General features: G+C 43.7%; 2 protein-coding genes across 3 annotated transcripts in view; both read right to left on the minus strand.

The window, feature by feature from the left end:
- Nucleotides 1-12,148, minus strand: part of trit1 (tRNA isopentenyltransferase 1) — a 78,043-nt gene extending 65,895 nt beyond the window's left edge. For both annotated transcript variants that reach the window (XM_070556213.1, XM_070556212.1), the window contains exon 1: nucleotides 11,952-12,148. In XM_070556213.1, coding sequence (XP_070412314.1) covers nucleotides 11,952-12,113 — 162 coding nt within the window. In that variant the 5' untranslated portion in view covers nucleotides 12,114-12,148. The remainder of the gene's footprint in view (nucleotides 1-11,951) is intronic.
- A 4,576-nt stretch (nucleotides 12,149-16,724) lies between these two features.
- On the minus strand, nucleotides 16,725-21,005 carry myclb (MYCL proto-oncogene, bHLH transcription factor b). Its single transcript, XM_015955699.3, has 3 exons — nucleotides 20,816-21,005; nucleotides 19,687-20,380; nucleotides 16,725-17,687 (listed from the first exon to the last, which is right to left on the minus strand). The coding sequence occupies exons 2-3, from the start codon at nucleotides 20,312-20,314 to the stop codon at nucleotides 16,909-16,911; spliced, it is 1,407 nt and encodes a 468-aa protein (XP_015811185.1). The 5' UTR covers nucleotides 20,315-20,380; nucleotides 20,816-21,005; the 3' UTR covers nucleotides 16,725-16,908.
- Nucleotides 21,006-24,099: the final 3,094 nt, after the last annotated feature.

The raw sequence follows: 24,099 nt of genomic DNA on the forward strand, positions 1-24,099 counted from the left end.
CCACAGGAGGTGCTACAATTTTCTGCTGCTGGTGAGACTTTATCAAAGACACACTTCAAATTAGTCAAAAGATTTCAAAAGGCCTTGCCAACTGCAGCAGCAGCAAAAGATTGGCTCCACTGAAGCCTCAGCAGGTCTACCATTGGCTCAAACAATTTTAGGTTGGGCCAATCACAGTGCTCCATAGGTGTGCTTCCAATCAGTGCGTTTACATGCAGCCAGTAACCCTTTAAAACCCGAATATTCACAATAACCCGGTTCCGCAGGTCCGTGTAAACACCGCCAAAAACCCGGATATGCTCATAACCGGGTTTTTGAAAACCCGGTTACTACACCTGGGGTAACCCTTTTCTAACCCGAATGTTTGGTCGTGTAAACGCATACCGGGATATCCCCATCAAAGCGTGTGCTCTGCGCATGCTCTGTTCGCAAGGAATCTTGGTCTTTTGAGTAGCGAGACGTCTTGTATGCGCCAGAACACCGGAAGTAAACAACAAGTTGGGAGCAAAATGGCGAGTCGCGGCACAGCACCACAATTTTGGAGTGACGAAGAAACTAAAGCGCAAACAAACGCGGTCGCTATCTCTTCCGAACTGGGAAACGTGTTGTTGTTTTCACGGATACCGGAACAAGAAGAACCGGAAATGACGCATATTGCGTCTGGACGTAATCCATACGTCCTGACGCTACCCCAACGTCCGCATTTAAATCGGGTTATGCAAGTTAGGGGAAACTCTTTCTATTTATGCTTGTAAACGGGTTATTCTGATCAACTCAGAAACCCGAATACCGACCTGTACCGGATCATAACCCGGATATTGGCTGCATGTAAACGTAGTGAATGTTGGAACTTTCTGGGATGGGGAAACTGACTGGGAGATACGATGGCTCTGTCCTCTCGCCATACAAATTCAGCCCTTTTGAGACTTTGCTACGACACCATCAGATCGCGACTGCTTTGGCAGTAAGTGATATTACTGACCAGCACCAAAAAGAGTCCACAGACATAAAAAACATTAAAAGTTTTGTTCTGTCAAAGTACGCCGTGAGTTAATCCATTCGGAGGACCGGAAGAGTTGCTGTGTGATGTAACATGTGGCATTCAATGACCAGACAAAGTGCAGTTTTTTACGGTGCTTTGTGAGACAACAAAGCCTTACGAATGACGTCGTTGTGGGGGGAATTCTGCAGCGATCTTCTGTATTGTTTAGTAACAGCGATTTTAAAGCAGCACAAACAAAGTTATTTTCTTTTCCTTCTATTCTGCTTCACCAGCGCTGGTTGTTTTGGACATCTGCTGATGTCATTTCCTACTGAGTTGCATCCAATCAGCTTGAGTTGACCAAAAGTTCCACTCTGTGACTCTACCGGGCCTGTCCGAGTTCCTAACCCTGTTCAGGTACTCCGCAGGTTCTTGAAAATGGCCTGGAAAACGGCACATTCGGTTGGACCGGTGAAGTAGAGACAGCACGCTGGGAAGTTCCCAAAAAATTACTCTGAAGTACCAACAGTGGAAACATACCTTATGTTTCTAGAGAGATGTTGGGCAGGCTTAGGACCAGAGCTGTGACGAAGAAAAACTACAAAGATGGCGTTAGCTCAGAAATGGGACTCGTATGAAACGACTTTGGTATCAACTTTGGATGATTTAGACTTGGATTTATCTTAGATACATTAACAGAAAGAGGTACTTAAGTTCTTAATTTCGAAAAAGGATTTGTTTCTCCTTAGGCGGCTCCACTGACTGATTTTCATAGCAATGAATATGTCCAGTTGTTTGTTGCTCTGATTGGTCCTAGTGCCGTCCAGTTGCATGAGGAGACAGTTTGGAAGACAACCGCAGATTCCGCCCCATGGCGAAGCTCTGTCTGGGTTGTGGCCAGACTATATATATTCACGATGGGCTTCCAGGCTACTCGTCTGTACCAAACTGTGATGACCTTTTTACAACCTTTATGTTACGCTGCCACTTTTCATATTTCATAATATGGAACTAGGATCTGGAAAGGATGTCCTATTTAGTTACAAGTCAGAAAATCTGTGAGATTTGCCCAGTTTTGTGCTGAGTGAGCAGGATCATTATTATTAGAAATACTACAACGGTAAAGATTTACTTCCTCTGCACTTCATACACTGCAGCCACATATTTGTACATTGTATATACACTGTAGTGTAAAGTGCTTTGGAGTCCTCTGACAAGTGCGGGTCTTTTATCATTATCATTTATGTGTGAAACCGATTAGGTCTGATACAATCCAATAAAAGGCCAAATAATTGATTACTGCAGCCAATGCCATTTTATGCACATGTAAAGCAGCCATGATGGATTAGGGTTGGGGTTGGTGGGAGATGTTTGTGTTGAAATACAGACTTAATGAAAAAGATGCATTCTTGTTAGCATGCTAAGCTAACAGAAGCTAACTACTCGTTAGTCACATAGTACTGGCTTGGTCTTTTTGCCCATGTGCATCATCAACACACCTGAACTTCAACAGGTGCTAATGTGGAGCAGTAGAAGCTTATTTAATGATCGCCAGCTTTTCAAGCTACATCGGTTTAATGTTTCGGTCTGAGAGCTGCTCGCACGAATCACTAGCTGTCAGTGTCCATGTCAACAGTTTCTTATTACAAACGCCTCGCTAACTGCTGTCTACTAAGTGAAGCTGTGGTAATCGGCCTCTCGCTTGAGGAGATTAACAAAGAGCTATCCTTTACAGTGAATAAATCCTACAGGTATAAACGTTCACGTTCTTCCAAAACATACTATAGACCATTTATCTGATAAGTCTATGGATTTTCAGAAATTTTTTGAATTCAAGACATAAACAATCATTATTAGAGAACATCTGTCAACACTTTGACACCGATCCATGATTATTGCTCTGATAACCAGATGTTACACACCACCACTACAAAAATAAAACCAAAATGCCAGGCTATTTACCAGAATGATATGTGTATTAGAGGGAGCTACTTAAACCAATTTACCAATCAAATTAAATGAAGTCCAGTCTATGCAGAACATAAATCCATCTTATTATTTCCCTTAGTGGCAAATATCAAGCAACGATAAACACAGCCGTAGAAATTAGGGGTAATGTTTTATACATTGCCCCATATTTGTCCTTAGTAAAGCTGATTTAAAGGCAGGCACATCCCTGGGCAACCCAGTGCAGTTGCATAATTTCATTTAAATGTATTTTTACATTCACCAATAACATCTGCATAATAAATACTCTAAATTAATGTGGCAGTGTGTGGTTTCCTGGTGCTGAGGGGCAGTGCATACATGCATTTCACGGTACTTTAACTAATTTACCGTCAGCCCGTTTCCTGATCAGTAAAGCCCTTCGCTGCCAGCGTTTTTCAGCGATTTTACAGTTTTTTTTAAGAGTCACAGAACGTTGCGCGCTAGGATGATGTCAACGCCAAAACAAATATAGACTCAATTCTTACAACAGGAAGAATCTGCATGTTTCGAGCGTTATCCGTTCTTTCATAATCCGTTGTCGAATTGTGATCGGCAGAAGCTTTTCCGGTTCGCACCTCACTTTTTTTTACAGCAGCGGCCCAAAACGATCTTCTAACACATGGATGTTCTGCTTCCTGGTCACGTGACGTGTGACGTACGGAGATCAGCTTTAGAGCTGGGATGTTTGTTCTCACAGTGCGGGGGCTCGTTCTGATGCCCACAAAGAAAAAAAATGCAAATGACAACTTTAGTCGTCAATGGCAGTGAATGAGTTAATGTAAATGTTACCCATGGAGCAGAAATCATGTGGCCTCGGCATGACTCCTTAGACTTTGATGGTCCTTCAGATAATTCCATTGAGAGAATGCCATGCCGACTGTAGTTTTGTGGTGCTGTAGTTCCCGGATCTGCTCGGGGTCCTGCGCCTGCCGATAACATAATCGTTCTACGGCAATACCACTCAGCCAAAATATGTTACATCTCTTTTTCCATTCTGTTCCCTTACATAGGTTTTGGAAAGAGGTAAGCGGTTTGGTTATTAAATTCGTGTTTCTTACTGCCTAAATGTTTTTGAACATGGTAACGTAAAGTCCGTAAGTGGAATGTCCAGCCAGTCATCTAGTGTGACATCATCAACAGGTGCAGAACCCAAAGCTGGCCAGAAGGAAAAAAGGCATCTAATATGACGTGCCGCAAAGATGCTAGACCCGCGCTTTATGTACTTAGACCCAATTTTTATAGTATATGTTACGAAGCCGCCAATAGTTTTGAACGACTGGGCGTCCTTTTACTCGTTTTCGACAATGTTTCGATGGATACTTCCAGAGATTATTGGTAAAAATTACACATTGTCTCTTTACCTTCTTTTTCCGTTTCTGACTTTAAGACTGTGCGGTGCACATGATCAAGATTTAAGAGTTAGCTAAATTCAGAGTTCAAAAACTGGTTCAGCTTCAGAAATTCTGAGCATCAAATTATTTCATTAGTGATATTTTATGGTAAAATGGTAAATGGTCTGTATTTGTATAGCGCCTTCTTATGATTCTACAACTCCCCAAGGCGCTTCACAACACAATCAGTCATTCATCCATTCACACACACATTCACAAGCTGGTGGGGAGGAGCTACAATGTAGCTACAGCTGCCCTGAGGCGCACTGGCAGAGGCGAGGATGCTGGCCCCTCCGATCACCACCAGCAGGCAAGGTGGCTTAAGCATCTTGCCTAAGGACACAACAGTAGCATTCTCTGGTTGGAGCCGGGATCGAACCTGCAACCTTCTGATAACTGGACAACCCGCTCTACCTCCTGAACTACTGCTGGCCCATAGCAATTGGCAGTAAGTGTCGGCCATCGGCTGACTATGCAACACATTCTCACACCCAAAGCGTCGAAAAATGACGCTGGGTGACCAAGCATTTGTTTCCGAGGCGTTGGGAGTCCCACGCGCTCTGCCAGAGGGTTGGCTTCCGACGCCCGCAATAAAATGCACATTTCACCGACATTTAACCTCTAACCTCTTGCTACTTCCCCTCACCCCCATCCTAACCTTGGGAAACCTTAACCCTGTTGCTCATTCCAAAGTACCCGTTAACCGTGTTGGAGAGGGACGACACAACTAGAAACAAAGTTTTGCGTGCGTACGACGGTTAGCGTTAGGATGGGGGTGAGGGGAAGGTTAAATAGCAAGAGGTTAAACCTAAACAAAACCACATAAAATTATTTGTGTGTTCCGTGCTGTGAATGACTCACTTTTCTGAGTGTAAAGGACTTTCAGACCTGACAAAATGACGACTGTTAGACTTGCAGATGAATCGTGAGATGATTTCACCTACAGGTGAGGAAACAAGCAGTTTCCAGTCGCTCGTATTCCAGCTCCTGTGCTGGAGGACTCCTGCTGGGTCCTGGATCCCGTTTTAGGAACCACAAGCTCATGCTCTCTGGCAGCATCTCATCTACCAACAGTACAGCGAGGCACTGTGTGTGTGTGTGTGTGTGTGTGTGTGTGTGTGTGTGTGTGTGTGTGTGTGTGTGTGTGTGTGTGTGTGTGTGTGTGTGTGTGTGTGTGTGTGTGTGTGCCACAGATAGCATGTTCATTTAACGAGTGTATAATATCCCCCCACATGTCCAATGAACTGTGGGTGGGGGCATGGGCCTAGGGCAGGAGGGGGTGAAGCCAACACAATGGCAGTCTTAGGGAGTGTGGGAACCGATTCTATCCAGGACAATAGCCACTTCCCAGTGGCCACAGCACAAGCATTCTCTATCAGTGGCTGGGCCAGCGTAGCACGGCGCTGAATATGCACCAGCTCAGCACAATGTTGCTTTCTCCTGAACAAGACCAGACTGTTTCCTATCCCAAAGACAACACAGTCCAGCTCAAGCCTGCACACAGCCCCATTCTCACATAGATCCGTCTCCTTCTCAAGAACTTCCAGGTCTGCATGTCTCTGCTGATCTCCAGCATGGACTCACAAACACCCACACACAGAGGCTGGTGGTCTGTAGCTGCTGTGTTTTAACTAGGCCACTGTTTCTTGCCACCAGATATTCTAGATTGAAATGTTATCAGTGTAACCCAGTTTGCCCATCTCCAGGTGACTGCAGGAGGAGGCGCGCCCCACAGGGATGCAAAGATGCTCAAGGACAATGCGCACAGCGAGGGGGCTGGGGCTGCGGAGGCGGGAGAAATGTGACGAAGGATTTGATTAGTTAGTAAGAGCAATGCTCAAGGGAAATCACAGCTGGACGACGGCAGGTGTGTGTGTGTGTGTGTGTGTGTGTGTGTGTGTGTGTGTGTGTGTGTGTGTGTGTGTGTGTGTGTGTGTGTGTGTGTGTGTGTGTGTGTGTGTGTGTGTGCGCTCTGATTTGACCCAAACTCACACTGGTACCCAACCCTCTCTTTTGTGAGCGTGCCCTTTGGTTGCTGTGGCAACGGAGCCTGAGAACCGAGAGGCAAAGCGAGGATAAGAGAGAGAGGAGAAAGCAAATGAGGCAAGCGAAAGAGTTTTCGTGTGTCACTGCTTTGAGAAAATCTCTCTCTCTCTCTCTCTCTCTCTCTCTCTCTCTCTCTCTCTCTCTCTCTCTCTCTCTCTCTCTCTCTCTCTCTCTCTCTCTCTCTCTCTCTCTCTCTCTCTCTCTCTCTCTCTCTCTCTCTCTCTCTCTCTCTCTCTCTCTCTCTCTCTCTCTCACACACACACACACTATAGACTGATGGTTTACTTACTGTAACTGCTGCCTGGCTGACCCAGTTAAACCAACTCTGTTGCTCAGTATAAGTTATAACTTGTTTATTAACAGAGAAAATTAGTAATATATATATACATATAAATATATATATATATATACATATATATATATATATTATGTATATATATATATATATATACATATACATGTGTGAGAGAGATATGTATATATATATATATATATATATATATATATATATATATATATGTATATATATATTTATATATATATATATATATATATATATATATATATATATATATATATATATACAGGATATTTGAAACTGAACTGAAAATTAAAACATAAGTTTGGACTCTGCTGCTTACAGCAGGGATATAATACAAAAAATGGAAAGATGAGTAAAGTGTGTTGTATTCTGGTATTTTAATACTATTCTATTTTAAAATGGTTGGTATTTAGTGAAGAAAATAGTCGTTCCCTTACAGAAAAGTTGGAGTCACACTGATATGGTCATTTAAGGGCACTTTTGGACAGGTCAAAGAATATATTGTGACAATTGTGCCACATTTGGGTAAATCTTTTTCTGTTTTATTGCAACTTACTAGGGCTGCACAATTTATCGATAAATGATCGTCATCGGGATAACAGGACGTGCGATAGGCCCATCGCAAAGCACGTCAAAAACGGCGATAAATGTTTGGTTCAACATTTCCATCCGTGTCATACGTAAATGATAATTGACCCGCACTTGTATAGCGCCTCTCAGAGTAAGGACTCCAAAGCGCTTTACACTACAGTGTATCAGTCATCCATTCACACACTGGTGGGGATGAGAGGCGAGGCTGCCGCCGGACCCTCCGACCACCACCAGCAGGCAAGGTGGGTTAAGTGTCTTGCCCAAGGACACAACAGCAGAATTCTCTGTCCGGAGCCGAGATCGAACCTGCAACCTTCCGATAACTGGACAACCCGCTCAACCTGTTGAGCTACTGCTGCCCCAATTACATCAACTTTTTGTAAACCAGCTCTGTTTTTTACGCGGAAGTATTATTTGACCAATCAAATGTAGCTCTTCTGATATGCGGCCAATCAGATGGGTTCGTTCATGTAATACGCCCGCCCCCTACGTGGATCTTAGGATGGACAGCAACACCCGAACATTAGCGGCGCTGTTCTCTTGTTCGTCATGCTGGCTCAGAGCAACGAACGCACTTTGTGCTGAGGTTTCTGGATTCAGCGCTGCTTTCAAACGTGAACGTGAGTCCGCTCGGTGTCGTTGATCATTTTTACCGGGCTGACTCCGACACGTGCCGTTGAACCAACCCACCTTCATGTCGCTAGTGTTCCACCGGGTGGTGATGTTAGCCCCAGGCTCTGGTTAGCTTCCAGCTAAAAGGCTACAGCACTCTCCTCCCAGTCCCACCCTGCTAAAGAGGGCCTGGAAAAGTTCCTCCACACATCAAAGTGATTTTTCATTTATGAGCTTTTATAACCTTGTTAATCAGGATAGTTGATTTGCTGCTGCACATAAACTGTCAGTCAGAAGCTCTGCTAGCCGGTTATCTTAGAGGAGCTAGTTCAATTTGTTAGCTTGTTATCAGAATCATAGCTGCAGTTTCATCATCTGAGCTGCTTTTTAAGATCTAGGTAAACTTGTTCAATTTGGGGTTAAAACCAAACGTTTTCACATATTTTCCATGTAGTTTTTAGCCAGTTCCTCTTCTGAAAGGTAGACAATTGTTTTTCTCTTTCCCTCAGAAAATCTTAATATTCTCCTAGTTTGGCCCAGCACAGTTCACTTCCCAATTGCAGCAACAGCCTTATATCATAACCACATAAGTGGAGAAAATGTTCAGTAGCAATGAGAGAATTTGCTGTTGCATTTAAGTGATGTTAACTATTATTTAACATTTAAACTTATTTTCTGATATTTTTACTTATTCCAATAACCCTGGTAAGGGATGTTTTTCTGTATTTGGAGCATCAGAAAAAGTTTTATGGTGGAGGTGATGTTTTAAAGCCACTGAGAAACTGCATGCATGCAGTTTGTTGTTTTGCTGCTAATACAGTAGCAGGTGCAGCTGTTAATACAGTAGCAGGTGCAGCTGCTAATACAGTAGCAGGTGCAGTTGCATATTTTTGCAATAAAAATGTTATGTTGTAATGGAATTCATGCATTAGTTTTTGTTTGCTTTAAACCCAAAGCAGACGTCACACGCCAGACGACATCAACACTGCATACTTTAGTATTTGTTCATTTTAGGGCTGCACAATATATCGCAAATATATCGTCATCTCAATATCAGCATGCACAATATGCATTTCGCAAATAACAGATAAATATCGCAATGAATGGTCAGCTCAAATGTTTGCACAATGCATTCTGTCAATCAAACGGAAGCATGATGTTTTTTTTAACAAATCAAACCTTCACCCATTTGGCCAGTTAGATGGGTTCTCATAGGTTAGATGGCCGCCCCTGAGGCGGACGGCACTTTATTTTGATGGTTAGCAAACACCTGACTTAGCTTAGTTCTGCTCTTGCTGCTGATTCTGCTTTTCCCGGGATCCACTGATTGCCTTTTCTTGCTCCTTTCCTCACATCTTTTGCTTTTCTAATTTTTATGATTTTTTTTATTACTTTGTTTTTGATTATTTTTGTTCCTGAGTTAAGTTTTAATTTATCACAAGTAATATCGTCATCGCAATATTAATCATTGTTATCGAACACCGCAGGTTTTCCTAATATCGTGCAGCCCTAGTTCATTTATCACAATATCGATATCGCAATATTAATCATTGTTATCGAACATCGCAGGTTTTCCTAATATCGTGCAGTCCTAGTTCATTTATCACAAGTAATATCGATATCGCAATATTAATCATTGTTATCGAATATTGCAGGTTTTCCTAATATCGTGCAGCCCTAGTTCATTTATCACAATATCGATATTGCAATATTAATCATTGTTATCGAACATCACAGGTTTTCCTAATATCGTGCAGCCCTAGTTCATTTATCACAAGTAATATCGATATCGCAATATTAATCATTGTTATCGAATATCGCAGGTTTTCCTAATATCGTGCAGCCCTAGTTCATTTATCACAAGTAATATCGATATCGCAATATTAATCATTGTTATCGAACATCACAGGTTTTCCTAATATCGTGCAGCCTTACAACTTACACACAAAGCGTCTTATCTCTTCATTTGAGGATGTCAGATTCCCTCTATCATTTTTAATCTGTCAACACACATTTCTCTCACTTTCTTTCGCACAGATATGAAATAGTGACGAGCTGGACTTCGGTTCCAGATACCAGCGACAAATCTTTGACTCTTAAGGGAAAATCCATCCATCCATATTCATCCGCTTATCCGGAGTCGGTTCACAAGGGCAGTAGCCTAAAGCTGGGCGGACACTGTGCGACTTTTTCACTTGTAGCACTCAGCTTCAGCTCAAACTGTACGACTTCCTCGCAGGGCAGATCTCACGAGTCATGTGCTCACACTGTACGTCTGGTAGCAACACGTCGGACCTAAAAAATATGCTAAAAATAGCAGTTTTTACACAACACGTCAGAGTTTTTTGTCTTGTTTTGCCTGTTGTCCTTCGGGAGTGCTGCAGGAGGACACACAGGGATTAATGGGGGTTGGATGAGGAAAACGAAATAAGGAAAGTAAATCTGTGTTTTGTGATAGTTTAATTTGACATGAACACAACAAACACGCCTTCTTGACAATCTTTGTCATTGTGTGTAAAAGACGTGTAGAAATAAAAACGAACAACATGTGTTATTAGGGAAATAGCGGGTAAGCGGTGTTGATGCATGATTGTGCATGCGCCATGAGCGGTACTGGCATGGATGTAATGGGGGGGGGGACATATCCCCCTCCCCCCCCCCCCCTTTTTCCAAAGTCAAGTTTTGACCCCTTCACTTTTTACCATCCAAAAACAATATTACGCTACATTAAATTGACACTGGTTGAGCTCTAGGACCAAGCAGAAAACAACCATTTGTGTTGAAGCCTGTTTCCCATTAGAGCATACTGTAAAGATACCCCCCTCCCGTGCCCCCCCCCCCCCTTCTAAAGTGAAAATTACGTCCATGGGTTCTGGTACTTTTTGGGTTGCAGCCGCTCGCTGCGCCGCTTCAACCGTCACGAGTATTGAGCAAAAACATCAAACACTCCAGAAGTCCGTGCGAGCTCACGATTGCTGATCGGTAGCTGGTCACGTGTTGTTAATCGCCTCTCGTGTCGAGCTCAGTCAGTCGCTGTCGTTGTGTCCTTGGGCACGACATTTAACCCTCCAGACCTGCTTGTGGAGGCTGGGGATGGTTTACAACATCCTCGTCTCTGTCAGTGTGTCCAATGCAGCTGTGGCTACAATGTAGCTCATTAACACCAGTGTGTGTATGGGGGTGAATGGCTGGTGTTGCAAAGTGCCTTGGGGGGGTTGTAGCAGTATCAAAGGTGCTATGGAAATAAATTTACCATTTCTCTGTAGGCGGCAACAAATGAGCATGGTAAGGTCCTGCCGTCTTTGCTCTCAGTCACCTGACAGAATCCTGTGGTCTACACAGGAGATGTAGCTTTATTTGTTACTCCTCGTTATTATTACAGTATTATCTCCCTGATGAGACTATCACGATTCACCTCAGACTGTTTTACACGAGGGTGGATGTTTAAAGGTTGAAATCTTTGCTGTCACTGTCTTCTAAATGTCTGTTGTGTGTGTTACTCCAGTTTATTTGAGTGCAGAGCAAAACCATTCTGCTTCTGCAACTGACGGTCTAGGTTTCTGGGCTAGTCTGTTGATGTAGCAGCTAAAAATAAGAGTCATAAATTGACATGTAATCACTTACGATTCTTATTTGCCATTTATTTAGAAATGGTTCTATTAGGAATCGTTTTTCTGATGTATTGAGCTCATAGATCACCAGCTTTCTGACTCCTACTTTAGGACCCAACCTGCAGCAGATGACCAGCTGCAGGTTGGGTCTCATAACGACCATCCGTAGCTAATTTTAACCCGATTCTTTGTCCTCTGATTTTAGCTGTCATCACAGACTAAACAGAGCTATTTTGTTATTTTGGTTCGTTTGATCGTTTATCCCGGACCAGGAAAGGTTCTACAGCTCCTCTTCAGTTTCTTTCCTTAACCGACGCATTATTTGTTTGTCTAAATTCACATTTATTCTGAAAATCCGACTCTGAAGCGTTTCTTTATGCGTTTCTCCGCGTCAACCCTCCTCCTACCTGCATTGAATCGGCGCTGATTATTTCTCCCTTGAGCCGTTTTCCAACCTCGATCGCCAGTTTGGACTTTCCGGTACCGGTGGCCCCCAGAATCACCACCAAAGACGGGACCGTAGCTCTCCGCAAGACACACCGCACACTGACACTGGAAGCGGCCATCATTGTGCCGCTCAATCGACTTCACTGCGCATGTGCAAGTGACGTAGACGGGCGGGACCTGTTACCGGGCAACAGTTTTAATGTCCTCTATAATATCTATTTGAACATTTCAGCTTTTCTGTTGTGAGTGTCATCTCTCGGTTTAACATGTCAATGAAATCAAATTTAAGTGCTTTATGACATCATTTTTAGGACAAGGTTTCTATGGTAACTGGCAGAGCTTGCAGAAAGATGCTTGTTGCCATGGTGAAAAATACCATGACGTGTTACCTTGGCAACATCAAAAAAATAAAATAAATCAATAAAAAGTGTGTTGGATAAGAAAAGGGAAGATGTTTATTTTATTTATTTGAAATGTTGGCCATGTTGTTTTTGCCTGTAGGAGTGTGTTTTTGTTTTAGCTAAATATCTTTTTAACCGCTAGATTAAGTTTAAAGAAACTCGCACTAAGTTTTCACCAGGTGTATTTAAAGAGCAAGTCACCCCCTACCAGATTCTTACTCAACTCCCACTTCCTGTTAGAAAAATGCAACAAATGCTGTTGCCTGGCAGACTGAGAGGGTGGAGCCGCTAACAAATACACACACAAACAGGCTCACAACGGCATTGTGACATCATATGGTACCAGCTAATGTTCTAGGGTACCTCGGGTCGAGCAGGCTGCTTCATGCGCATTCACGCTCAGGCATAGCCCTCCGAACCGTTCTTTGAATGTTGTTTCAGCTGTCATCAGGATATAAATGTTACAGACACCTAAAACATTACTGATGCTTTAGCTCACCTGGTAAAACATTGGACTTTCATGCAGATAACCTGGGTTCAATTCTGGATGTGAACATAGTTTATTTAGAGTTTCTTTTTTGCATTAATGGTATATTTTTTTTACAGTAAGATGCCCAAATTTTTATTTGAGACTCACCGAACGGCACTGAATTCACAGATGAAAAAGATGTGGGTTCAACTTTCATTTTGGAACAATTTTTCAAGCAAGGGAAGGGAATGATCTGAGCATGCAGGAGGACTGACCCATCTTAAACCTTTGTCGGCTGTGCTGAAGAGAAAGGTACAGAACCACATTATTTAATTAATTAGCTGTGTGTTCTCCTGTCCTCTGTCCTCCGGGCCACACACACACACACATACACACACACACACACACACACACACACACACACACACACACACACACAAGGGACTGTCTCAGCTGTTAATTTTCATTAAGGAGTGTGCACGTACAGCATGCGCGCCTCGTGCACGAACCTACTATTGAAGCTGCCGTTACGCTTTTGGCCTGAGGGGGCAATCGCGAGCATAAAAATTCAAAACTCCGTAAAGTCCCTTTAAACAATGGACTGACTTTTGGAGTCAACACAGTTCAATATGGCCATCACAGCTAGTCAACATTAGCAAACAAAAAATGACTACTATATGGCATGGAAATCTAGACCAACTGTTGCAGCAGCAAAACATTTTGCTCCGACTGTAAATATACATTTAAATGTACAGGATGACTTTCCAGGCTAGCAGTTATATGGATATCGGGCTAAATTTTTGCATGATTAATGTTTCAAACTATACCGTTTGGTCAGCTATTGGTGCCAAGCTTGTTTGTCTTTTAGCAAGATATCGCAGAAGATTTAATTAATGTTCATACGTTTTTCACAAAGTAACCAATATACTTTTACCTAAAATTATTTTTTTTGTTGAGAACATGATTCTAATTCAAGATGGCCACCCTAATCAACAACAGACTAAGGCCCAATACTAATACTCGCATTTCCAATCTTAAAGAGCAAGTCACCCCGAAATCACATTTTTTTTGCTGATAAACTATATAAAGGAGTGTCTAATCGTGCTACAGACACATGTAGTCAATAATTTGGCAGTTCAGTGCATCTTGGTTAAAATTCAAACATTCTGCCTAAAACTGTCAGTGTTGCGCCGTCGTCAGGGGAAAATTCTGCACTGTATCTGAATTTAAATCTGCCACTGCTATTGGCTAAGAGGTATGCCATGATGTCATCTGGTACATTATGAAGTCACAATGCCATTGTGAGCCTGTGTGTGTGTGTATTTGTTAGCGGCTCCGCCCTCTTGGTCCGACAAGCAACAGCATTTGTTGCATTTTTCAAACATGAAGTGGGAGTGAAGTAAGTTTCTTGTAGGGGGTGACTTGCTCTTTAAGCACTTCAGTCCAGGGGTGCGAGTGCGTAGGGTGTCCCAATCCTCAAGTGAATAAATTGACCACGCCCCTTTGCATGTTACCCATAATCCATTGCGACATGGGAATTTTGAGGACAGAGCAATGACTCAAGTGCCTATTCTGAAAAGGAAGTTCTTTTTAAGACTATTAATATTCATTCATTCATATATTAGAATGTCTTAGACTAAGCAATGAATGTAAACTTTTGTCAATAAGTTGGAAAGTTGTTCAAAACTTTTGGAAAAAAAAAAAAAAAGCACCAACAGCAACCGGGATGCATTGCATTCAGTTAAGCAACGTTCTGAGTCCCAATTCAGCTATTATTTGCACACTTGTGTACCACGCACTTGAAGCCTTACTGCGCACTTCCAAGTGCACTTCTCTGAGGACCATAAGGTGCAGTGCAAGCATTGGGATCGGGCCTAAAATGGCATCACATTGTGCTTGGGAATTGAAAAAAGAATGCTACAAATGTCAGTCAATTCTGATGTTCTTCCACAGACTAGATCCATCAGGCCATGCACGGTTTAATAGTAATCTACATTTAATCTAGCCACTTCCCACCTCCTGTCGCTCCAACTTCTGAACAGATCACATGAAATGTCACATGAATGCATCAACCACTCAGACTGAGGTCACTTTGAAACTCCAAAATAAATAGAATTTAGGAAAATCCATGGGAATTCTTTTTTTTAAATAAGAAATTCAAATGTTGGCTGCTCAAAGTTGCAACAGATGTAATACGAGCCCAAAAGTCAGATTTGGGCTATTTGTGTCTACAGCGTGAGCACAGTGTACATAATCATACCAAGCAAGCCCTAAATATAGGATCATGGAAAGGTTTGAATTAAAAGAGACGAATCACGACATCAGACCACTGAATTTATTCATTTTGACTTTACTCTTCATACATAAAGGCTCATGAGGTACAGAGACCAAAAAGTGCTGAGACAAGGCTCCAAAATCACCATCAAGCAAATAAAGCAACATCCACTGCTAACATGACTGCCGCAGCACAGACCAGTGACTGACAAACAAAATAAATATTTATAAGAAACAAACATTGGGCGTGCTAACTGGTGGTTTGTGAAGTTTTGAGCTGGACAATCATAACGGAGTCTGAACACAAGAGGAGCAGGAGCTTCCAGACTTTTCCTGAGTGCTGATAAAACAGGGCGTACTAGGTGTTTACAGTACTGGATCCAGGGCTACAGGCGTTTCCTCTGGGAAAACCGGGGCACCTGCTTGCGGAATAAAAAGACCATTTGGGGTCCCAAACACGGAGGTTTCACGAGTATCCCCCACAAGTCGGATTGCTACAGCTGGTTGAGGTACTGGAGGTGGGAGCGTTGAACTCTGCTCCTGAAAGAACGAAAACCAAAGTTTCAGCGCACAACCACCAGAAAAGCCCCGCTTGCTACTATTACAAAACAAAAACTGTAATTGTCACACAGAAACACAACTCTGTAGGAAAATATAGTAGAAAACTTTGTCCTCCTCTGACTTGTACAAATCAACACCAGAGACAGAATAACAAAGAAAACAGGACTTTGCAGATAGAAAGAAAAACAAAAGAATAAAAAAACATGTTCAAAGTGGTTTATTTCAACCTTTTTTTTTTTTTTGTTTAAAAGCTTTTTTAACAAAAACATAAGCTTTCATTCATCTTTGAAAAGCCTGTAAGCCTGTTGTAAGACCAGGGCCCTGGAAAAATACAACAAGAGCCCAAGTTATAAAAGGGAAAAATAAATGTACAGAACATCCATAGCTGACTGAAGGCATTCCATTAAATTCAAACAAGCTGAAAAACAAGTAAATAAAGGCATTTTTAACATTCGTGTTTTGGCTGGTCTCCATGGCACAAGAATAAAGGATACTTTTAGTTATTATACCATTTTTGCTGAAAATTTGCAAGAAAACATTCATTTCAATGCCTGCAAAAGTTATTTTGACGCAGGCACAGAAAACTTCGCCTCATCTTCTCCAGACATGCTTTTTATGTTAGTTATAACGTCATCGCTGCATACGTCAGGCTCACGTAAGGGAAACAACTTCTGGTAAGAAAAAGAAAACGGGAGGTTCGATGTTCAGAGAGGGAATAGAGAAAGCTAAAGCGAGTGTTTTATGCCAAGCACTCGTAGGATTAGGTTTGTCGGGGGAAGGAAGGTGGTGAAAGAAACCTCGCGGCTGTGCAAGCAGAGCTAAAGGACAGGCCTGAGCAGAGCAGCAGTTGTTAGCAAACTTCTAGCAGATTTTCAAGTAACCGTTATGTGTTCAACTCAAAGTGAGCTTTAGTGTCATCCTGCTGTAAGTAAATAATTTAACATGGCTTTAAAAAGGGGGAATCCAACAGTTTACAAGCCTTTACCATCATGAACGTTTTAGGAGATGCAATTTCATCCGGTCCCCAACTCGTCCCCATCAAGACAGCTCGTCAATCACTCAGAAGCTGATGTGCAAATCACAAAAGTAGCAAATAAAAAAAGGATATTAATAATCCACGTGAATTATTCCAGCATGACCAACTCAAAGTATATCGTCCTTCCTCCTTCATCTAGTCCCGCTCAGCTGTTGGGAGACAGCCGATCGAGTCGCTCAGGACCGTTTGAGCTGCGCCAGCCTCTGCAGCAGCTGCAGCTGTTTGGCTTTCAGCTGTTTCCTCTCCTGAGCCTTCTGCCGCCTGCTGGCGTGTAGCTGCTGCAGGTACTCGGTGGCGCGAGTCAGAATGGCCACCTTAGGAGTCTTGGGGCAGTCCGCTAAGCCCGGGATCTCGTCCCGCAGCGACAGGAAGCGTGAGCGCAGGTCGTTCCGTCGCTTGCGCTCCAGAAAGTTGTGCGCCTTGCGTTTGTCCGTGTCCTCGCAGTCCGACGACTGAGGGCTCGACAGGTGGGAGAGGGGCTTAGAGGGAGAGCTGTGAGGTGGGTGAGAGGAGAAAGAGGAGCAGGGTGGAGACGAAGGTGAGGAGGAGGACGTGGGTGAAGACATGCCGTGGTTTGGGGACTCTGACCCGACTCCGACCACTGTGATGTGGGACCTTCTGCTGTCTAAGTTCAGAGGGGCGTGGCCAGAGTGTGGTTGGTTGTGATGGGAGTTCTGGTGAGGCTGGGGGGAGGGAGCTGAAACCTCCTGCCGAAATTTCTTCCGGGGCGGCTCGGAAACTCCACGGAGAGTGTCCGGGGAGGGAGCAGCGTAGTTGTGCTGCTGTTGATGAATGGAGATGTGGAACCGCTTCATGCCAGGGTCGTGGGGGTCAGCACGCACAGTTATAGTCACTGGTTTACGAGCACCGACCAGCCGACGGGGTTTACGGTGCTGCTTGTGTTCCACCGTCACCACATCAATCTCCTCTTCATCATCGTCTTGTTCGTCATCATCTAAAAAGGACCGGACGGCAAAAGATTAATTTAGTCAAATGGAAACAAACTAAGAACATCCATGAGGATTTGGAGAATCTGGGATAAAAGTCCTCCAAAAGGTGCAAGGACAAAGCTGAAAAAGAAATGTTAAAGCTACCGTCATTGGCTCATCAAAAATCCCCATAGCAACCACAGGTGTCTCACTCCCTGACTAAACATTATCCCCAGACAAAGACGAAGATGGTGTTGCTGATTTTAAACACTCTTATACTTGTGTCTTGTAAAATAAACACATTTCAACCAAGCCTTACTGTTGCTGATATGGAGAGCTGCCATTTTGGATGTTGAGGTTTCTGAAATTTCTTCAGAGTTTCTGACTTTGGGAGGAGTTTAATTTGATTTTTCCTACTCGGAAGTCAGAATTTCCGAGTTCCGAGGACAAATTGAATGCACCAAAAGAGCTAAAACCAGAGTGGATATCTGTGCGGCGTACATTCGTTTGAGCCTGCTTCTAAAGGAGGTTATGAAATCCCGGACTGATGGTGACCTGGCTTTGTTGTTACTGTACTTGTAAGTAATATTTTTGGTACAACAGTTTGGATCTTTTTACTTTGTGGCTTATCAGTTGGCTCATGTCATTAGCTCATTAGTGCAATGGTAATCCAACAGTTGTAATTCTGCTATCAACCATTAGTAGGAGACACAGGAAACTCCATTACTGCTTTAACCCTTATGTAACCCTTTAATTTTCTAACGTTTTTGTCCTTTGAGCACAAAAAATGCACTAAGGTCGTCATCCAGATCTGAACTAAAATACTAGTATGGTTTGTTCTGCTGTCGGAGAGGTTTCACTTGAAAGCCACAAGTTCTACAACAGCAAGAGAAACTGCGGCTACAAGAAGATTAAAGTACCAATGTGTAGTAAAATAGAGTTTTACTATCATCTTCAAAACTTTAGCTTTTTCAAATGCAAGTAAACAGTCACCCACCATGACTGATTGTGGTCCTTCCCTTTCTTATGACAACATGGTGAAAATGAGCTTCTCACGAACTCTGGAGAAAACCTGATCTTCACACACACACACACACACACCTGCTCTGAATTGTCACCGCTTTAGGTCATCTGCTTCTTTGGAAATTCCCTGGCTTCATTCATGTGATGAGAGTTGGGATCGGGCAGGGAGAGGAGACCGAGGTCAGTTAAAGAAGCACTCGGGTGTCAAATTGGCAACTATCAGCATGTTATAACTAGCTGGCTAATAATCAGCTCTGACTCTTTCAACCTGCCCTGCACAGGGCTGATCTCACCTTCCCAACGACCACGCAGCAGAAAGCATTTCCCTTACAGATTGTCCTTGTCCCTCTGCGGTGACATGATAGCCTTAAATGTGTCCAGACACTCCCCTGGAGTTGGTGTTGGTGAATTCTGCAGGTCTAGTCAAAGCTGTAAGCGGACTAATCCTGCTCTATTCAGAGCACCGGCTGGCTCGGATCAAACCCACACACTGACACAATTGGCGCTGCAGCCTGTTGAGCACAGGAATGCAGCAACAAGTTCCCCTTCGTGACATTCCACACTCACCATTGTGCACGGTCCAAGCTCAACATCACACGGTAGCCTTCATCCCAAGCGGGATTTGGAAGGGAAAGTGGAAAATAAAGTTGTTTATTTATTTTTTTATTTACTTTTATGGGGAAGTATAATAGTTTTCCTCTGACTGACTCAGGAAGTTTTTTCTTTTATTGAAGTTATGTCAATAACAAATACAAAGAGGGTTTTATTGAGATTCTTGAAGCAGCTGGTCTGCTGGAGTCCTGCCAGAGGAGCAGATGTTCCCATGGGCGCGTCACTCTGGATGCTGGCATGTGTTGCAAAGGTAACGCAATGCAGTCAGGAGCCACATACGCGAATGCGTGCACGTGTTGCACATTAGTTATGCAAATCTGAAGGATCAGACTGAAATATCGCGAGAAAACAAACCTTACTGTTTAATCCAACACCCCTTCTGGTACTGACCTGAGGAGTCTGTGTGGGACTCGGAACCGGAGGACACTTGCTTCTTGCATCCACCTGGTAATGGGAAAGTGAGCACCGCAGCCGGGTCCACGCAGTCCGTAGCCAAGCCCGAGTCAGCCGGGACCCCCTGCGACCTTCCCGGGGACGTGAATCCGGTCGCGGCGGTGACTTTAGCGGCCGCTCCGGTCCCGGGACATGGCGCGCACCGCTCCCCTACGACCCGCTCCAGCTGCTGTCCGGCGGAGAAGCAACTCCACATGCAGTCCTGGATGATGATGGAGCTCAGGTTACCGAAGGAGTCGCTGCCGGTGGCCAGCTTACACGGCACCTCCTGCGGATGCTGCTGCTCGTCCTCCTGACCCAGGAACTGGGACACCCACTCCAGCTTGTCTCCGAGAGTGGGACACAGGAGTCCGACCTTGGCCGAGCCCTCCACCGCCCGGATGGGGGACATGGGCGGGGTCGGGACCAGCTCGAATTTCTTCCATATGTCCTCGCTGGGCGCAGTAGACTTGAAGAAATCCTCATCCAGGTCGTGGTCGTCGTAGAAATAATGCTGGTAGTGGTCGAGGTGGTCCATAATGTCCCAGTTTTCATGACGAGGCGCGGCGGAGCTGATGCCCGGCATGGAGACTGCAGGCAGGCGGGGCGGCGGTAGAGGGGATGGGGGTGAATCACTCCCTGTTGCCTCCGTCTGTGGAGAAAAGCGCGGCGGGATCAGTTGGGTATCTGCATCGTGTCAGTAATCATCTAAGCCCTGGGACATGTTCAAGAGGTTCAGACTGGTGAAAGTGATTAAATGCCTCCAGGTCAGGAGTCTCCTCTCCTGCGGTTCAGCTGAGAAGTTTCGCAACGCAGCTTCATTACATAAGAGAGGTCCAGGAGGATCAGTAGGTTTGAGTGACTGATCAGAAAATAATTGATTAGCTTAGATTAAATTTTTTTTAACAATGTGCAAAATCACGAGCGCCGCATCAGGCTCTGAAGGCGCACAGCTGCGCCATCAGTTAATTAAGCAGCGAAATCCTGAAACTTTATCACCTCCGTGCGCCATTCTCCCCTCGAGTCTGTGCGTCAAAACCAACAAGGAAAAAGTTCCCGTGAAACAGAATAAAATGAAGAGTTTTACCTGGTGCTGAGAGTAGAAACCCCGTCCGGGTCTTCATGGACCCGCTGTGCGCCAATCCCGAGTGTAAAACGCGCAGAACTATTCTCTCCTGCGTCTGCGCTCGGATGTTTTATTATTTCTATTAAATTGATTCAGGATGATATTAAACAGTCACATAACGGCGCGCGTCACAGCTCACGCACACCCTTCAGCCGTGGTCACTTTTCTGTAGCGACCGCTGCACTAATGTGGTCCAGGAGGGAAGAACTGTTTAACATTAGCAGGCGGGTCGTAGTAGCGGAGCCACGCCCACCTCTTAAAGGCGCAGTACACTCCAAATACACACACTGGAGTGACGTGTGCACAAGGTAACGTGATGCTGCTTTCATAATGACACCTTGATGCTCTTGTAATAATTCTGAGGTCATAACAAGTTGTGTTTGACTGGTTAAATACACATTAAAGGTGTGTTGTAAGGATGTTTCACTCCACAGTGTGTGTGTGTGTGGGGGGGGGGGGGGGAATGCAAAATAAAAATGTATAAAATAGTTATTATCTGACATGGTCTGTAGTTTTCCAAAGGGAATAGAGTACATGTCATTTAATGAAAGGTTTTGTCTAATGCAGCAAAGTTCAGATTGGATATCTGACACCTTTAAAAAGCTCCAGTCTTCTACATTCCAGGATCTGAAGGAGTTTGTAAATGTTTGCATGTATCTGTCAAATGTACTTACCTAACGCTCTCAGCGACTCTGCTACATATGTCTCTAGAATGAAGCAGTTCTGTGATACTGCAGAGCAGGTGTGGGGACCTCTGGTCCTCAAGGGCCGGTATCCTGCACGTCTTTGCTCCAAAACTTCTGATTCCGTGGTTGATTCACCTGCTCAGCAGCTCATCAAGCTCTGCAGAAACCTGTTAATCCTCTGGTGATTGAAATCAGGTGTGTTGAAGCAGGGTTGAAACTAAAATATGCTGGATAGTGGCCCTTGATGGACCAGGGTTCCCCGCCCCTGCTGTAGAGAACCTGTACAACTTTTTTTGGTTACAGTATCAAACGGACTGCTCCTCTTTCCCACTCGCTGGTCATCTCGACATGATGCGCTTTTTGCATTAAGGCAATGATCTGAAGACATTATAAAACACTTGTCACAACATCCCTGACCAGTGAGAAAAAAGAGGAGCGTAGTGTTTCTTTTCTCTTTTTTTTTGTTTGACTTCTATTTCATTCAAAATAATAAACAAAACAATAAAAAACAACGGAGTATACGTATTTCATTTAAAAAAAGGGACGTACGTAACACCATACAATTTTGAATGAGAAGGAACAGAACCCAATTTTTATCTAAAATACTTTCCAATTTTCTAGATTTAATCATAGAGCTTTGTTTAGTTTACCTTTTCAACTTGCTTTGGCATGTTTCCCAAACATGATAAGTGATACTGATTATGTCCTTGTTAAGGTTATTCCATAATCTTACACCGTGTACAGAAATACTGCAGCCCTTCAGTTTGGTTCTAAATCTAGGTATTTTAAAAAGATCAGGCCTTTCAACATATAACCACTCACTCTCTCTAGAAACGTTTTCTGAATATTAGTCGGTAGCATACTTGCTTGCATTATCATCCAATCTACCAATTCATGAAATTTCAATATTTTATATTTAATGAATAACGTATTAGTGAGATCTCTGTGATGAATGTCATTAATGATCCTCGGTGTTCTTTTTGTAGAATAAACGAAGGTGTATAGGTTCTACATGTAGCTCCCCTAAAGTGTGTTCAAGAATGCCATAAGCAAATATTCTTTCACATTTGTCTCGCTTCTGGGAGTAATGAGGTAGCCTGGCTTGCCAGACCCGTCCTCTGTTTATTTCTGCACAGACAATGAGTCTGATAACTTCCATGCATATAACCCCACTCCCTGATACTTCTAACAGCCAATCAGCGTACGTCACACACCGCAATTCTCAGTTTCTCATGAACAAAGGTGACGTTTGAAGTGGAGTTCACCACGGCTCATTCCTCTTGGACATGTCTTTAAAACCACAACAAAAAGAGCCACTAAAAGCCTTTCTTCTAAAGAAAGGTGTTTGCGCCATCGCCAGGTGCCGTTTTTAACAACGTCTGAAAGACTACAGCGTCACGCGGTACAGTCGGCATTTCTGCATTTATTCTGATTGGTTATTTTTGAGCTGGTTAGACCCGCCTCTCGTGTGCCTCTCTGCCTTTGAGTAACCGGACGTACGCTGCTCAGCGCTGATTGGCTCGGTTAGAATTCTCAGGGGGTGGGGTTATTTGCATGGGAGAGTTACCAGACTCATTCTCTGTGCAGAATTTCAGGCTAGTAATGAGGAGGAGAAAATTATCAGAGAAAAACCCCTCCCTGGGTTTCCACCTAATTGGGATCCTAAGCCATGCCCATCTACTTCCGAACAACGGGTCCCCAGAAAAACAAAATGAAAAAATGCAAGTCAACGGGGCTAAAAACGCTACTTCCTAATTCTGCTTGTTATGTGCCATGGATTTCACATATGATGCTCGAGAATTTTAAAGACACATTTTCATACCAAGAATGCGCTTATTTTTAAATTAGAAGAAATGTTACTTTAAGTTTTGTGTGAAAATAAGTCCAGGACTACAAATGCGCATCGCCAAAGTGACGTCATCGAACCAGACACGGAGAAAAACAGAAGGAAAACGGTCGTAAGTTCAGCAAACTTCAAATCCACCATAAAGTTAAAGTCCCATTAGCTGTCACACACACTGAAGTGTGTGCGAAATTTGTTCTCCGCATTTGACCCATCCCCTGGGGGAGCGGTGAGCTGCAGACACAGCTGCGCTCAGGAACCATTTGGTGGTTTAACCCCCCAATCCAACCCCTTATTGCTGAGTGTCAAATAGTGAGGCATTGGGTCCCATTTTTTTCAAAGTCTTTGGTATGACCCGACCAGGAATTGAACCCTGATCACCCAGTCTCCGGGCGGACACTCTACCACTAGGTCACTGAGCTTACCAATCTCACTGTGTGGTAAGTAGCAGTTATGCTAGGGGGGAGGAGATTCTGTGGTGATGTCACATATGCGACGTACCAACGTCTGATTTGTGGTCATGCTAATCACAAACTTTTACAAGCTGATAAATCTCAAAGTATGTGACTGGTGCTGTCGAAACACACATCATTACTTTTCATTTAGATTGCTTTTGCCGCCACCATAATACAGGGGGAAACCCCCGAATGTAAAAAAAAAAAGTAACACAACTGATCCTGGGTCAGTCAAATCCGCAAAAACCACAGCTTTGATGG

Source organism: Nothobranchius furzeri, chromosome 11, assembly GCF_043380555.1.
Source record: "Nothobranchius furzeri strain GRZ-AD chromosome 11, NfurGRZ-RIMD1, whole genome shotgun sequence".
NCBI lineage: Eukaryota > Metazoa > Chordata > Actinopteri > Cyprinodontiformes > Nothobranchiidae > Nothobranchius > Nothobranchius furzeri.